This window comes from Camellia sinensis, chromosome 4 (genome assembly GCF_055761805.1).
Source record: "Camellia sinensis isolate YWXY chromosome 4, ASM5576180v1, whole genome shotgun sequence".
Taxonomy (NCBI): Eukaryota; Viridiplantae; Streptophyta; class Magnoliopsida; order Ericales; family Theaceae; genus Camellia; species Camellia sinensis.
Window position 1 is genome coordinate 186501244 of NC_138964.1, and position 16121 is coordinate 186517364.

Genomic DNA, 16121 nt, shown 5'->3' on the forward strand with positions numbered 1-16121 from the left:
AGAGTGGCAACGGAAGCAGAGACGCGCCGAGAGAAGAAGCGGCGCGTGAGAGCGCGTGAAGGCTTGTTTGGTGATGGGCTTGGTGCCGTTGGGATCGTAGGGAAATTCCGAGCTGTTTGGTATAGTCCACTGTGTACGGAACTAAGACCTAAAATTGAGGGATGCCAGAATTGTGTTTCTAAGATCTGATACCATGTGAGTTTGGTAACGAGGAAGAGAACAGAGAGAATGTAAGGTTGGTAACGAGGGAGAGAAAAAGAGAGGGACTGAAAGTTTGTGTTGTTATATTATGTTTCAGTGTAATTACAAGAGAGCAAGCTCCCTCTCTTTATAGAGAGGAGAGGGAGACAATTAGCATCGGATGCCTGGTAATTTACATTGAGAGAAGTTAAAGCTAAAGTGAAGTTCTCTTCTTTACAGCTACACATTGGCCTTTACAGATGCAAGGTCTTTTACAGCTATACATGTTAACAAAATTGACAATTCATCAAATTTGAATTGGATGAAAATTGAAAACGATGAAGCATTGGAGATGATTCTTTTTCATCTAATTTGATATTTTAAAAAAAAAAAGGAAAATTTGGAATAAGTGGAGAATTTTTAAAAAGATTTTGATAAAAATTTGATGAAAGATCAATCTTTTTTGGAGATGGTTGTGGTAAACTTAGCCTCGTCTAGAGCATGTTATTTTAATAATTTTTTAATTTTTTTTTATCAAGACATGAGGTAAAAAAGTTATTATTTGATTTGTATTTGAGAAACATGTTTTGAGATAAAAAGTACGAAAATTTGTTTGATTTGGTTTTTTTTCAAAAGATATTTTGAAAAATTATTTTGAGAGAGAGTTTTGAAAAAAACGATTGGTTTGATGTGTATGAGAGAGAGATTTGTTTGAAAAATTTGTAAACCAAACAAGTTTTGGAAAAAAAATTTGGAAAAATTTATTTGGTTTGATTACTTTTTGAAAACTTATTTGTAGATAATTTTTTCCAAAATTTTTTGAGAAACACAAACCAAACAAGGCCATGTTTGGGATGATATTTTGATTTTTTTATAAAAATATATGCAGAAATTAGAGGGAAAAAAGAATCTGTGACTTTTTGATTTAAATTATAGATTCTTTAATTTTTTAAATAATTTTTTAATTTTTAAATTAAAACTATTACTTCCAGCCCAGTTGTTTTATTAGTCCTGTTTTGTTGCAGTTATTGTGTATTTTAATGATTATCACCACGTCCCGCTCTCAGGCTAAGTTTGGGAAGTTCAGGGGAAAAAAGGCCAAGTTACTCTCTTTACATTTTTGTACGTTTTTTCATAAAAAAAATTAAAAAGTAAAGAGGAAAAAAAAACCCAAACGCCCTCTCAGCTTTGCGCTGACATGAATTATATGTTTACATGAATTTAAAGAGTCAACATGCTACGTAATTGTTAAAATATGGCTGCACTGATGTCTCCAATACTAAAATGATAAGACAGAAATGCTAGATTGATATATTGTTGATCCATTACTCACATTTGACTTCATCAAATTACCCTTCTTGGAGATTTTGATGGTAAATTTTCTTTGATATTTTGCTATGGTTTAAATGCCAAAATGAGAAGGGATCTTTATCCTATAGTACTAGAACCTCAATCCTATGCCCATATTTTCTTATTCCTGCAATGTATACTGAGAGAGGCGTTCTACAAGTTCATTCAGTTATCTGTTTTGAGAAAACATGTTTCCATCTAACTTGGCAGTCTTAGAATCGCATACTTAATTGCAACGAGGGTTGTGTATTTTTTGTCTGGACATAAGGTATACCCTGCATGCCAAGTGCATATTCAGTGAATTACATGAGCAACCTTTTGTTGTAGTAGAGCTTGACTTTCGAAGTAGTTATTTTCCAAGATGTATTCATTGCTTACATTTTAATGAGTATTTATGAGTGGCATTTTTTCTTTGTAATTGGTTTTTCTTTTTGCTGGGGTGCGAAGTCAAGACTAAATCAACACGGATTGTAGATTTGATCTCAGCAACTTTAGTTTATCACTAAGTTTCAGTGCTTGGGTCAACCTCCCATGCTTGACTCACTATCCTGTTTTTGTTCTTGAGTGGAATTTCACCAAAAAATGTGACTAGATTCAAGAAAAAGGAAGTATATAAAATGGGTGCAAGACTTTCCTACTTAAAACAAAATTGAAGGAATTATTCAGCCAATTAGCTATTACAACACTTTTAACTGATCCTATTACAGCAATGTTTATGTTGCCATTAATTGACAGCAGTGATAAAAATACATTTATCTTGCAGTATTTCAGCAGATAAATGTCATGTTCCTAAGTTACCAGAATGCTACAACATGAACTGTTGAAATTTTGCCTTCTTTCTTACAGACTGTCCAAGAGGTCCATATAATTTGAAGCCATATGTTGTTTATCTCCATATCAAGAAGCAGGTGCATATATATCTGGGCGCCAATCTGACTTCTGTGCACTGAGTATCCCTTCCTGGTTTTTGGAGAAGGTTAAATGAACCTCCCAGTGCATGGACTTCAGCAAGTTCTCGACTTCTCCAATTGTCGCCGATTCATCACGGACAATCAACTTACCACCTGGCCTGACTATTCTATCAACCTCTGCCATGACAGGTCCAATTTTGCACCTGCCAAAGCCAAACGAGGTACATATGGTTATCTTATGGGTTCTAAAGAAAAAAAAAAAAAAAAGGAAACGAAGAGAAGATGAAAATGAAATATCAATGCAATAACCCAACTAGACTACCTCTTTTTCAGCTTTGAAAAAAGGTGATCAGCATGTAGGAGATCGTAGGTTCGGGGGTACGTGCTAAAGGATTCACACCAGTCATGGTATATCCCAAAGAGGCCACGTTCATAGATTATGGGAAGTGTATCTGGAGAGTCTATGTTCACTACATTCATGACCCACACTTTAAGGTCCTTCATTGCCGCAGCAAACCTGTAAGCACCATTGTGATGTATCATATGCAATGACATAGTAAACATGGCTATATATGAAGATTATTTTTACCCTCCATAAACAGCTCTCATGTCCATGATGTTTCTCACATTGGCCCAGCTGATTCCCAATCCACTGAGATACGTCTTGCTCACCACCTGTTTCCAATGTTGGTAGTCTGTCAAGAAATCATCAGGAGCTGGCTTCCCATAAATTCCCATCTGGGATTTGTTTAACCAGTATGGAGGTGTCTGTAGCCGGCTAGGCCAATCCACAGGCCATCGGGACCCTCTCTCAGTCTCTTCCTCTGGCACACGGTGCATGCAGGACTGCAGAGCTACATACCTGAAAATGTCACCGCAGATCGAATTATAGTCAGCACTTCATTAGCAAACTCTGAAAGTAATGTATGAATCATGCTTTGATGTGTAAGGAAACCTACCAGGCAGCATTTGGATCATCATCAGTTTTACACATTGGAGGTTTGTTATGCTTTCTTTGGTCATAACATTCGTTTGAGGATGCTTTGCGGTAGATGGCAACACCGACAGAATTTAGTTTGTCTTTCTTGATGGTAATAAGCTCCCAACAGATTTTTTTTGTTAGTGCAGACATTTCTGATAGAAAACTACATGTCAGTTTGTGGTAAAATTCCAATCCTTGTTCAAAGAAAATAAGCAAAGTTTGGAAATTTACCTTTCCAGATCTCTACATCTTCTTCAAGTGTCTGGTACACAGGTGTGGCTGACCAAGCAAAGTAGCCCCCTGGTCGTAGAACACGGTTCAGTTCCAGAAGAAGAGCACCGCCTTCATACAAATCATTCAAATTTTGTTAGGAAAGCGGAAAAAAGAAAGGTTGTTAGATTTTGTTGAGAGTATTGAAACTCTTGAGAATTGGTAAAAACCTTCGACGTGCCAGGGAACCCGACAACGTGCGCAATGGAGAAGATCAAACACCCTGCTCGGAAATGGCAGCCGCTGAGAGCCCATGACAGCAGATATTGCAGGTATTCCTCTTTCAAGGGCAAACTGAACTTGAGCCTCGTGTTCATCTTTGGGTGCAAAAGACATCGTAATAACATCTTTTTCAAAAAGGAAGCCCCCAAAGCTCGCTACCCCACAACCAACATCCAATATGACTCGTGTGTGCTTCCCCCAAGCAATATCAGGTACTGCCTGCATAGATTAACGTTGCTGTTCAATGACACTACTACGATACCTGCCTATTGTTTTGCTATGAACTCATGAAAATATAGATAATCTTAGCTATGTGACAAAGCATCTTGTTTCCATCTTCTAAAATTGATGGAATGTTCATGATACCCAATGTATGTGTCCATCACTATATGTGTGTGTGTGTTCTACTGCATTTTCTTTTCAATGAGTCAAAACCTAAGAATTTAATATCTTAAAGCAATAGAATCTGAGATATAGATGATCTTTTGGGGGGGGGGGGGGGGGGGGGGGGGGGGGGGGGGTGGTGGGGGGTTGGAGAAAAAAAAGTGTGGGCAATGCTAGAAGAACCAAATCAATGTGGGTGCATCTGAATAGGGAAAACCCACCTCTTCAATGAATTCAATATAGTGTATTGCACCATGTATGAACTGTGTGCCACCACCTGGAAAAGTGAGGAACTCACCCGTCACCTTTACCCAATTCTGGTGCCCTTTCACCTCTGCTAGCAAGGTGTGAGGAACATTATGATACCATATCTGTCAATACCCATAAATTCAAGATTATAGACACTCGTGCAATCAATTAATGATCTAACTGTTCAGGTGAAATCATACCTTGTCTCTGCTTTTAGGCCACTCTATAGGCCTCTTGTAACCCTCCGGGACAGGGACAAGGCAGGTGGGAGGCTCCTCAGGACAATGCCTCTCGCGATGCTCAAAATGCCTTGTAGTACGCAACTTTTTCACTGCTTTCTCATTGTCTAAACAGGGTATGTAGTCTTTACCTGCCGTTGCATTACACAGCTGCCATGTATACCCATAGATGCTCCCATCTTGATCTCCCGGTCCATTGTTCCGTCTCTCTTTTTGGTTCTCAGATTGATCTGCTTGCGTTGACCAGGATTTCTTTGACTCTTTAGACTCTTTCGGTATCCCTGAAGTCTCTCCCCCTAAGAACGAATCGTCTGGATTTGATTGAGTTGCCTTCTCTTCTTTATGTTTGGCGTCTATGTTTGTGTTTGAGTTGCTCTCATGTTGGCTTTTGCTATTTTGAGTTTGATCTTGAGTTTTGGTGGTAGTTGTTTCTTGGGACTTTTGATCATCATTTTTAGTGGAGGATTGTTGGGGTAGTGCTTCATTTTGGGGTAGTGCTTCATCATGTTCTATTTGATCATGGCTTGTTCCCTCTTGCAATAGTTGTTGTGACTGCTCTTTTTGTTGTTGCTGACGTTCTTGCTTTTGCTCGTCTTCTTTTCGCTGTTGATGTTGCACGGTTTGTTGTTGATCTTTATACGATATCTGGTCTTGTAAGCTTCCTTGGTGATCATCACTTGTTTGTTGACTATCCCCACCTACAGAGCTCTTCTGGGTTGATGCGTCGTGTTTGCTTTCTTGTTCTATAACTCTTTCTTCAACTTGTTGGTTCTGTGTCATTGTACTTTCCTCGGACACCTGAGTCTCACGTAGTTTTTGCTTCTCTTGTTCTTCAACCGACTCTTTACCCTGCAACCCTTGTGGGTTCTCTTCAACAACCGAACCACCACTCCTTTCTTGTTCGCTTTCTTGTTTGTTACTTTCTGCAGCATGAATTTCTTGTTCCACTAGTTCTTGTTTATCTTTACTAATGTTACTCTCGGCTTCATTTGCAGTCTCACTCGAACTTTCTGAATTTGCCGAGTTCTGATCTTCCTGAGACTTTTCCTCGACATTGGTGTTCTTGGAATCATCAGATTTGATGGCGTCTTCAGGGAGCTGACCCGGATTGTCTTCAAAAACTGCCGAACTATCCTTGTTGGAGAGTTCAGTTTGACGAGAAGTTTTGGTGGAAGGGTAGTCGCCGGTGGTGGTGGAGGTGGCAGCTCGGGTGGTGGTTTCCGGTGGGATTACAGAGTTTGAGGTCATCATCCACACGCCCAAAACGCATAATGCGATGAAGACAATGGTTGTTACAGTTGATGTATAAGAAGAGCCCGATGAGCGCTTATTTGAGCGTGCCTTCCCGAAAGCCATGTTTGTTGTGGGGGGGATCAGTGTGAGGGTGGAAGAGAGGGAAAGCTATGCAAAGAAGAATGTAAAATAGGGTAAAAATGAAGTTATATGGAGATGGAGAGTAAGGAGGGAGAGGTTTCAGTTACATTTGTGGGGGAAGATGGAAGGTAGAGAGAGAGATTTAAGTTGGAATGTCTCAAGATCCAAAGGAGTCGGAAGAGGGAATTTGTATGGACCAGTATTGAGGATCCCTTCCCTTGCATTGTTTTTGTTTTTTAAAAAATAAGTCTACAAAAACTTTAAAAAGTTACTACAAAAACTTTTGAAAGTTTTTATTTTATTTTGAAGTTTGGCATAAATATGTTCGGTTCTCTTAAAATTTTAATTTAGTTAACAATTAAATTAAATTAAATTTTTTTTACCAATAGTTCTTTAGTCATATGAACTTGTTAGGGAAAATATGATTTCTCACAAGTAAATCAATCAATGGGAATAAAAACTAATGAGGAAAAATTAAATCAAAAGCAATACAAGAATTTTTACGTGGTTCTCTCAATGTGAGGTACGTCCACGAGATCGAAATCCGATTCCACTATCAACCAAATAGTTTCCAAACGATTACAAACAAGACACGAATGGTCTCACAAACCACCCTTAAGTGAATTTCAAATAATCACAAATAAACAAAAGAAAAGACCTCACCAAATAGATGAACCAAAATCTTCAGAACCAGAGTTGTAAAAGACCCAAAATAACGAACCAAACTATGCTCCAAAGCAGCAACAAACCGAATGGAAATAACTCCACCAATTGCAAATCTTCGGCACTATTACCGATGCATTGTAGTAGTATGGCAGCCGCACACACTATCACCAATTTAATTCCACCTAATTGGTTTTCCAGTCTCTCTCACCACTAACTCACGAAAACATATATATATATATATATATGATTAAATCTTAGATTGTGTTCTCAAAATCCTAATTGTTACCAAATTAGATTGGGTCTCCACAAATTAGATATAATATATATAAAATATATTATACCCAAACCAAACCAAATTAAACTTCTTTAACAAAACCAATTAGGTCTCAAACTCCAATAAGGAGATATATCCCAACAATTCTCCCCCTATCGACTTAGGTGGAGACATCAACCATACCCGCTAAAGTTTGACACTTTAAATGTTTGTCCCTCGACAAAGTCTTAGTCAACATATCCGAAATATTATCATCCATGTGAACCTTTTCGAGTTACAACGGTTTCGAATTTAACACATCACAAATCCAGTGGTATCTCACATCAATGTGTTTCGATCTCGAATGAAAAGTAGAATTTTTACTCAAGTAAATAGCACTTTGACTATCACAATAAAGCACATACTTTTCTTGCTTCAAACCCAACTCTTGCAAAAAAAATTTCAACCATAACTCTTCTTTGCAAGCTTCTGTAATAGCAATAAATTCAGTTTCGGTAGTTGAGAGAGCAATACATTTTTGTAATTTAGATTGCCATGCCACAACTCTCCCTACAAAAGTCATCAAATACCCCGAAGTAGATTTCCTAGAATCAACATCACCGGCCATGTCAGAATCTGTGAACCCATCAAGCATCGACTTACCATCTCCAAAACACAAACATACCTTCGAAGTCCCTCGAAAATACCTTAGAATCCATTTTACCGCTGCCCAATGTTCTTTACCTGAATTAGAGAGAAACCGACTCACCACATCAATGGCGTGAGCAATATCCGGCCTTGTACAAATCATGGCGTACATCAAAGAACCAATTGCTGAAGCATAAGGAATTTTCAACATCTCTTCCTTATCTTTCTTACTTGTAGGACATTGATTCGAACTAAGTTTGAAGTGACCCGCAAGTGGACAACCAACCGACTTTGCTTTATTCATGTTGAACCTCTCAAGAACTTTCTCAATGTAGCTTTCTTGAGACAACCAAATCAGTCCCTCTTTGCGATCACGAACAATTTTCATACCAAGCATTTGCTTTGCCGGTCCCAAATCTTTCATAGCAAAAGACTTGCTCAACTCCAATTTCAACCTGTTAATCATGGTAGAATCTTGACCCACAATTAATATGTCATCGACATAAAGCAAAAGAATAATAAATTTACCATCCGAAAAATTTTTCACAAACACACAATGATCCGAAGTGGTTTTAGAAAAACCATTATTCATCATGAAAGAGTCAAATTTTTTGTACCATTGACGCGGGGCTTGCTTGAGGCCATACAAACTTTTCTTCAATTTGCAAACAAATTTCTCTTTCCCTTTTTTCACAAAACCTTCTAGTTGCTCCATGTATATTTTTTCTTCAAGATCACCGTAAAGAAATGCAGTCTTCACATCAAGTTGTTCAACTTCAAGGTTCATACTTGCAGTCATGCCAAGTACAACCCGAATAGAAGACATCTTCACAACCGGTGAAAAAATCTCATCAAAGTCAATACCTTTGTTTTGCCCAAAGCCTTTCACAACAAGACGTGCTTTGTATCTCAAATTCTTGCCATCATTCTTCAGTTTGAAGGCCCACTTATTTTTCAGAATTTTCCTCCCCTTAGATAACTTCACTAAATCATAAGTTTGGTTTTCAAGCAAAGAATTCATCTTCTCGTTCATGGCCTTTTTCCAATCACCTTTCTTTGCATGCTCAATTGCTTCTTGGTAGCTCTCGGGCTCCCCTTGATTAGAAATCAACACAAAGTCATTGGGAGGATACTTTCTCGAAGGTTGTCGGTCCCTTATAGATTTTCTTAACTCAAGTTGTGGTGGCGGTTCTTGAGTTGGATGCTCTTCCTTAATTTCTGGTTCAACTTCATTAGGATTAGCATCATCCTCCACATTTTCAATAGGTGGCTGTACATCTCCCCCATTTTCATCATCAACTGAAGATGAAGGAGCTGCATCCATGTTAATGAGATCACTAGTTTTTGGCTCCAGTTGATCACCCTTGCCAAAGTCTTCAATTGTTTGGTCTTTAAGAAACACAACATCACGGCTTCGAATGACTTTCTTGTCTACCGAATCCCAGAATCTATACCCGAATTCATCACGCCGATAGCCAAGAAAAATGCATTATCTTGACTTACTATCAAGCTTGGACCTCTCATCCTTTAAAATGTGAACAAAAGCTCAGCAACCAAACACTCTCAAGTGCTCATAAGACACATCTTTGCCAGTCCAAACTCTTTCTAAACATCACCATTCAAAGGGTAGGAAGGAGACAAATTGATCACATCAACCACTGTCTTCATTGCCTCACCCCAAAAAGATCTTGGCAATTTAGCTTGTGAAAGCAAACACCTTGTTCTTTCCACAATGGTGCGGTTCATTCTCTCGGCAACGCCATTTTGTTGAGGAGTCTCCTTAACTGTCTTTTGGTGCCGAATACCTTGGCTGCGACAATACTCATCAAATGGCCCAATGTATTCACCACCATTGTTTGATCGGATGCACTTCAATTTCTGCCCTGTTTCTCTTTCAACCATGGCTTGAAAATGCTTAAATACTTCTAGAACTTGATCTTTAGCTTTTAGTAAAAAAGCCCAAACTTTCCTTGAATAATCATCAATGAAAGTAACAAAATAAAGTGCACCACTATGTGTTCTAACTTTCAAAGGACCACAAACGTCCGAATTAATCAACTCCAAAACATTTTCTTTTCTAGAAGTAATATTTTTCTGAAAAGAAACTCTATGTTGCTTACCTGCCAAACAATGAACACAAGTTTTAAGATGTGTACCTTTCAAACCGGGTAGAAGCTCTTTTTTGAACAAAACTTGTAGCCCCTTTTCACTCATATGGCCAAGCCGTTTGTGCCACAATTCGGTAGAAGTATCATCTTGAAGTGCATTGACAACACCTTTACAAATTTTTTCACGCATCAAATAAAGTGTATGAGTCTTCTTGCACTTAGCCACCACCAAAGAACCCTTTGTGAGCTTCCATATTCTATCACCAAATTTGTTGTTGAAGTCTTCATCATCTAACTTCCCAGTAGAGATCAAATTGAGGCGAATGTCGGGAACATGCCTTACATCTTTAAGCAACAACTTGCAGCCCAAATTTGTTTCTAAGCAAACATCACCCATGCCAATAATCTTGAACAAACCTTCATTACCCATTCGAACAAAACCATAATCTCATTCGGTGTAGGTAGTGAAGAAATCAACTCGAGAAGTCACATGAAAAGAAGCACCGGAATCAATCACCCAATTGCTCTCTTGGCCCACAAAATTGATACAATCATCTTCACAAACGATTATAAGATCATCGGTAGTAACTGCCGTTGTGTCTTCTTGCTTCTTGTCCACACTTTTGTCACGCATTTTTTCCTTATTCTTGAGCTTTCAGCATTCCCGTTTCATGTGCCCTTTCTCATGGCAATAATGACACTCAATGTCTTTCTTTGAAAAAGAACCATCTTTTGATTTGTCAAGGCTTTGACCACGACCATGAGGAGTCTTACTCCTCCCCCTTGTTTTGCTTCAGCCTCTCACAACAAATGCTTCTGAATAAGAGAAACCCGCTGATTTTCTTCTAGTTTCTTCATTCAACAGGCTACTAGTGACTTGGCCCATTGTGACAACTCCATCGGGCACCGAATTACTAACGGTCACAACCAAAGTCTCCCAACTTTCGGGCAAAGAACTACGTAGCATCAAAGCCTGCAACTCATCATCAAAAATAATTTTCATAGATGCAAGTTGGTTAACAATACTCTTTATTTCATTCAAATGTCCTGGAATGGGGCTGCCATCTTTATATTTTAAATTAACTAACTTACGAAACAGAAAGGCTTTATTTGTGGCTGATTTTCTGTCATAAAGGCTCTCTAATTTTTTCCATAAATCATATGCCGAAATTTCAGTAGCAACATGATGAAACACACTGTCATTAATCCATTGACGGATAACACCAACGGCTTTTCGATTAAGCCTCTTCCACTCATCATCTTTCATACCCTCGGGTTTGCCAGAATCACCTTCAATGGGTCCATATAAATCTTTACAAAATAATAGGTCTTCCATTTTAATTTTTCAAGTTACCCAATTGCTTCCATTGAAGCTAGACATACGACCCACATTCCCCTCCATTGATTTACACAAATAAATAGACCCAAACAAACCGTAAGTTCTGATACCAATTGTTAGGGAAAATATGATTTTCCACAAATAAATCAATCAATGGGAATAAAACTAATGCGGAAAAATTAAATCAAAAGTAACACAAGAATTTTTACGTGGTTCCCTCAATGTGAGGTACGTCCACGGGATCGAAATCCGATTTCACTATCAACCAAATAGTTTCTAAACGATTACAAACAAGACACGAATGGTCTCACAAACTACCCTTAGGTGAATTCCAAATAATCACAAATAAACAAGAGAAAAGATCTCACCAAATAGATGAACCAAAATATTCAGAATCAGAGTTATAGAAGATTCAAAATAACGAACCAAACTATGCTCCAAAACAGCAACAAACCGAATGGAAATAACTCCACCAATTGCAAATCTTCGACACTGTTACCGATGTAATGTATTAGTATGGCAGCCGCACACACTATCACCAATTTAATTCCACCTAATTGGTTTTCCAATCTGTCTCACCACTAAGGCCAAGTTTGGCATGTTCAGGAAAAGCCAAAAAGTCAAAAAGTTACTTAAAAAGTTAAAAAGTTAACACTATTCACTAAAAGTCAACAATTACGGCTGCACAACTTCCAATCCTAATTTTCTCCTACAAATCAATTTTTACAATTTTTTATTACACATTTTTCCATAAAAAGTCAAAAAGTTAGCCCAAACATCTATATTTTCTTTCTCAATTTTTTAGTCAAAAAAGACAAAAAGTGCACTTATTTAGGACACCCCAAACAACCCCTAACTCACAGAAGCATATATATATATATATGATTAAATCTTGGATTATGTTCTCAAAATCTTAATTGTTACTAAATTAGATTGGGTCTCCACAAATTAGATATAATATATATAAAATATATTATATCCAAATCAAACCAAATTAAAATTTTTTAACAAAACCAATTGGGTCTCAAACTCCAATAAGGAGATATATCCCAACAGAACTTTAGTCATATGAACTGAAAAATGATATTATTATTTTTATATTTAAATATATATATATATATATATTTTTAATCTAGTTTATTTTTGTATCTATGTATTATTTTTGGCTCTTTTAATCTTATTAAAATGGAGGTTGGTGTTATTATGTTAAAATTGTGAGGTTTGTTGTATTTTATTGATTTAATTTACTTTAAAAAATCAAAAATAAAAACAAAAAAACAAAAAACAAAAAGAATGAAAAAAGTGAGAACTTTAGGTTGAATTTTTGGGTTCGGAAGTCAAAATTCGTTTGTTCATTGTTTTTTTCCTGAGTCTTAGGTGGGAGAGAGAATGTGGATTACCAAACAAGGTTTTATATTTTGGGGGAAAAAAAAGTATATATCAGCGATATTTTTTAAAATAATTAAAAATTTTAATATTTTAATTATTGAAGTTCATAAATTTTACTACTTATTTGAATTTTTTTTTTTTAAATTGACACTAAATTGTTATTTTTCTTTTTTAGGAAAAGTACATGTCAATAGCACTATTTTTACTTTTTTAGGTGTATAAAATTTAACACAATTCTTGCACATTGAGTGTGACTCGCATCTAATGAATTTAAGCTCTTATAAAATTATTGTATTTAATTTTATTATTGAATTGTGTTCACTTACAATTTTCACACCAAAATTTTTATTCTCGTTTAAAAAAATAAAAGGGAAGCCATACATTTGTCTGTAAGGTCACCACCACTTCTACTCATTGTCTGTAAGGTCTCGTGTTTTCATCAGTAATAAATAAATGTATATTATAAATAGAATTAACTATACCATCTATTTGTGTCTAAGATTTTAGGAAGGTGGTGGAAAAATTCGAGTGTCGTTAAAAAGGTTGTCAAAAACACTGGAAAAACTCATTAGAAAATTTAAAGATCTTTGAAGATCGTCGAAAAATTCGAATTATCCAACAATGATGAGAAGCTTTGGATGTGTTTGGTATACAGTTTTAATGATAATTTTATACTCATATTTGAGTATAATGTTTGGATATAACTTTAAAAAATTAATTTCACACTCACTTTTGCAAACTCGTTTCAGGCAGGATTTTGAAATTTGAAATTTGGCCTACCTGGACGTCTAGTCGGTTGACTTTTTTTTTTTGACAAAATTGACACCTATTATTTTTTATATTTTAAATAAAAAATATTTTTAAAATTTTTTATAAGCTTTAAATAGAATTTTGAGTTGTGTATTTGGTTATGAGTTGTGAGTTTTTTAATCAAATATCATAAGTCACATAAAAAATTTCAAATTCAATTCAAAATTCTTTTCAAAACTCATAACCAAACAAATTTTCTACACTCAAATCACAATTTCCCAAACTAACAAACTCAAAATACAATTCTATTATCAAATTATAATTCTAAAACTCTACCAAATGCTACCTTAGATTTTTCAATGGTTGTAATTATAAACACAATAACAAAGAGATAATAGAGATAAGAGATTGGATGAAAAAAAAGATAAAGTGGTTACAGAGAGAATAATGACAAGGCTTTCTCATGGATCTCTCACTTTCACTCTCAAAGTAGATAATGAAGAATGAAAATTAGTTCTCTCCCAAAAATTGTCTCTTCAAAATTCATCCCTCTTGTAAAGCTATGGGTGGGTGTTATTTGTAGGCACTTTTTGATGTAGGATGAAGCTCATGTACAAGGCACATACGGAATATTCTCTCTAACCACTTTGTTCGAGAAGGTGACCTTTCCGAGGATAAGAAAAATCCCGAAGAGGAGATCAATCTCTCAACGAACCTTTCTTTCTAGCCACGCCTAACCAATGATCTCTGATCATTCCAAAGGGTCAAGTGTAGTCTATAGCGATTCCGGTTTTGACATGTTATTTTATCGTATTCTGGACTTGGGTTGGTATGGGTTAGAATGGTTATTTATATCTCGTTTCCTTTGTCTCCCCTTTATTTTTGGTTATCGGGTTGTGGTTGCGTGTTTGGAACAGGTTGGTTGCGTGTTTTTCGAAACCTACGATGCTTAGATTTTGGCTCTTCCGCTCGAGCGATCATTCTTGCGCACGAGCGGGCTTCACAAATTTTGCCCCTCCGCTCGAGTAGCCATTCTCGCGCTTGAGCGGAATTCGTCAACTCTCAATATTTCTTTTGCAGGTCTACAAATGCTGGAAGTGTGCATTAGACGCTCAAGCGTCTAGTCTCACGCTCGAGCGGAGTCTTGTGTCTGATGCTCCAGCGGGGCTTTCCACGCTCGAGCGGACTGCATGTATAACAATCCGAGAAAATGACATTTTGAATCACTTTTTCTTCTCTCTCTCTCTCTCTCTCTCTCTCTCTAAAATTTACCTTCTTTCTAAGATTTCATCTAGATCCATTGGGATTTCCACCCTAGTGCCTTTGAGAAAAAGGTAGAGCTTGTCAAGATCTTCATTTTGATCCGAATAGAAGTGGGTTTCAGTGTTCTTGAGGTTCCACTCTTGCTTGGCTCGTCTTCTCTCTTTGAGGTAGAGATCTTTCTACACCTTTATATGATATTTAGCTTAGTTATTTGTCTCTTGTGTAACAATGGTATGATGTGGGGATGTTTTAAACAAACCTAGGGTTTGGACATAAAATATAAATAGGGGTTTTGAGTGAAGGTGAAATAAATGCTTGTGGAATTTGAAAATGATGTTGTGTTATGTCTAATTTGATGATTTTGACACTTGACTAATATTTGGAAAAATGGAAAAATTGCCCGAATTAGATCAAATTATTATGTTATACAAATAATTAGAATTGACATTGAAATGTGGAATAGAGAGTGTATTGATATGAATGGTGAGATTGGTTATGTATTAACTCATTCTTTTGGAAGTTTTGAATAAGCTATCTGTTTGAGATTGAATATATGTCTAGAAATAACTGTATTTAGCTATTGGTAGAGGATAGCCATGATTGTTGTAGAAATTGCATGAGACTTAGGTGAATTGAAACTAATTTTTTGTTATTTGTCATTGAATATAACTATGGTTATATACATTGTACATGTATGAATATGTGGGAGTGGAAAGAGGATATGCTTCATTGTTTGATTTTGTGTTTAAATACATTGCATATGTATGAATGATTGTTTAGGAGGAGAAAGGAAATGGACTCCATTATAATTAAGTTGGCCAGAGTGTCCTGGGTGAAAGTCTCGAAACTATACCTGGGTGCCTAGCCTGCGGACGAAATATCCATAAAATGGCAATTGTAGTGCTTGTATAGCCTACGTTTACATGGATCACATTTGACGGTAGCCCGCAGACGAAACATCCGTGAAATGGAAGTTAGAAGTGTTTATGCATATGTATTGTATGATTTGAAAATTTTTGAATTGTAGCCTCAGCTCGGTTATTGAGAAACAACGAAATTGACTCATGAATGGAAACAAATAAGTGAATAGAGTATGAATTGAAAGTAAATAGATTAAGACTTGAAATTGATATCTTATGAGTACATAAAGTTGTGAAAAGTTTTATCACAAGCATTGCTTATGCACTTGTACTTATACCTTTGCTAAATTTCATATACTGTGTTAGATGATTTCTACTGGGCTGTGGCTTACCCTATTTGGGAATAACATTTTCAAGTAATGATAGCATGCCTCCACCAAGGCAATAGCATTGGAGGGGCCTTTGGAAGCACGAGCTTCTTGTTTTGATATTATATTCTTTTTGTATAGCCAAGAGCTTATTTGTAAGAGCTAGTTTCTCTTTTGTTATAACCAAGCTAAGACTTCGAAAGGTGTAAGCCCGAAGGGCACTTATTTATGTTGAACTCCTGCACTATGAACTTCTTGTAATGAAAAGACTACTCTTTTTTTGGGTGAATAATGAAAAGACTACTCTGATTCATGC

General features: G+C 36.5%; 1 protein-coding gene across 1 annotated transcript; it reads right to left on the reverse strand.

Moving 5' to 3' along the window:
• Positions 1-2232: 2232 nt before the first annotated feature.
• LOC114264203 (S-adenosyl-L-methionine-dependent methyltransferases superfamily protein) lies at positions 2233-6363 on the reverse strand. Its single transcript, XM_082923020.1, has 9 exons — positions 5830-6363; positions 4749-5691; positions 4521-4670; positions 3864-4134; positions 3655-3765; positions 3401-3575; positions 3031-3303; positions 2764-2958; positions 2233-2644 (listed from the first exon to the last, which is right to left on the reverse strand). Exons 1-9 carry the CDS (start codon positions 6141-6143, stop codon positions 2428-2430), a joined length of 2649 nt encoding a protein of 882 aa, XP_082779146.1. The 5' UTR covers positions 6144-6363; the 3' UTR covers positions 2233-2427.
• Between the last annotated feature and the right edge of the window lie 9758 nt (positions 6364-16121).

Coding starts and splice junctions, on each gene's coding strand:
- LOC114264203 (XM_082923020.1), bottom strand. CDS start 6,143: ATGGCTTTCGGGAAGGCACGCTCAAATAAGCGCTCATCGGGCTCTTCT. Junction 4,135..4,520: donor ATATTGAATTCATTGAAGAG/GTGGGTTTTCCC, acceptor TAATCTATGCAG/GCAGTACCTGATATTGCTTG. Junction 3,576..3,654: donor AGATGTAGAGATCTGGAAAG/GTAAATTTCCAA, acceptor GTTTTCTATCAG/AAATGTCTGCACTAACAAAA.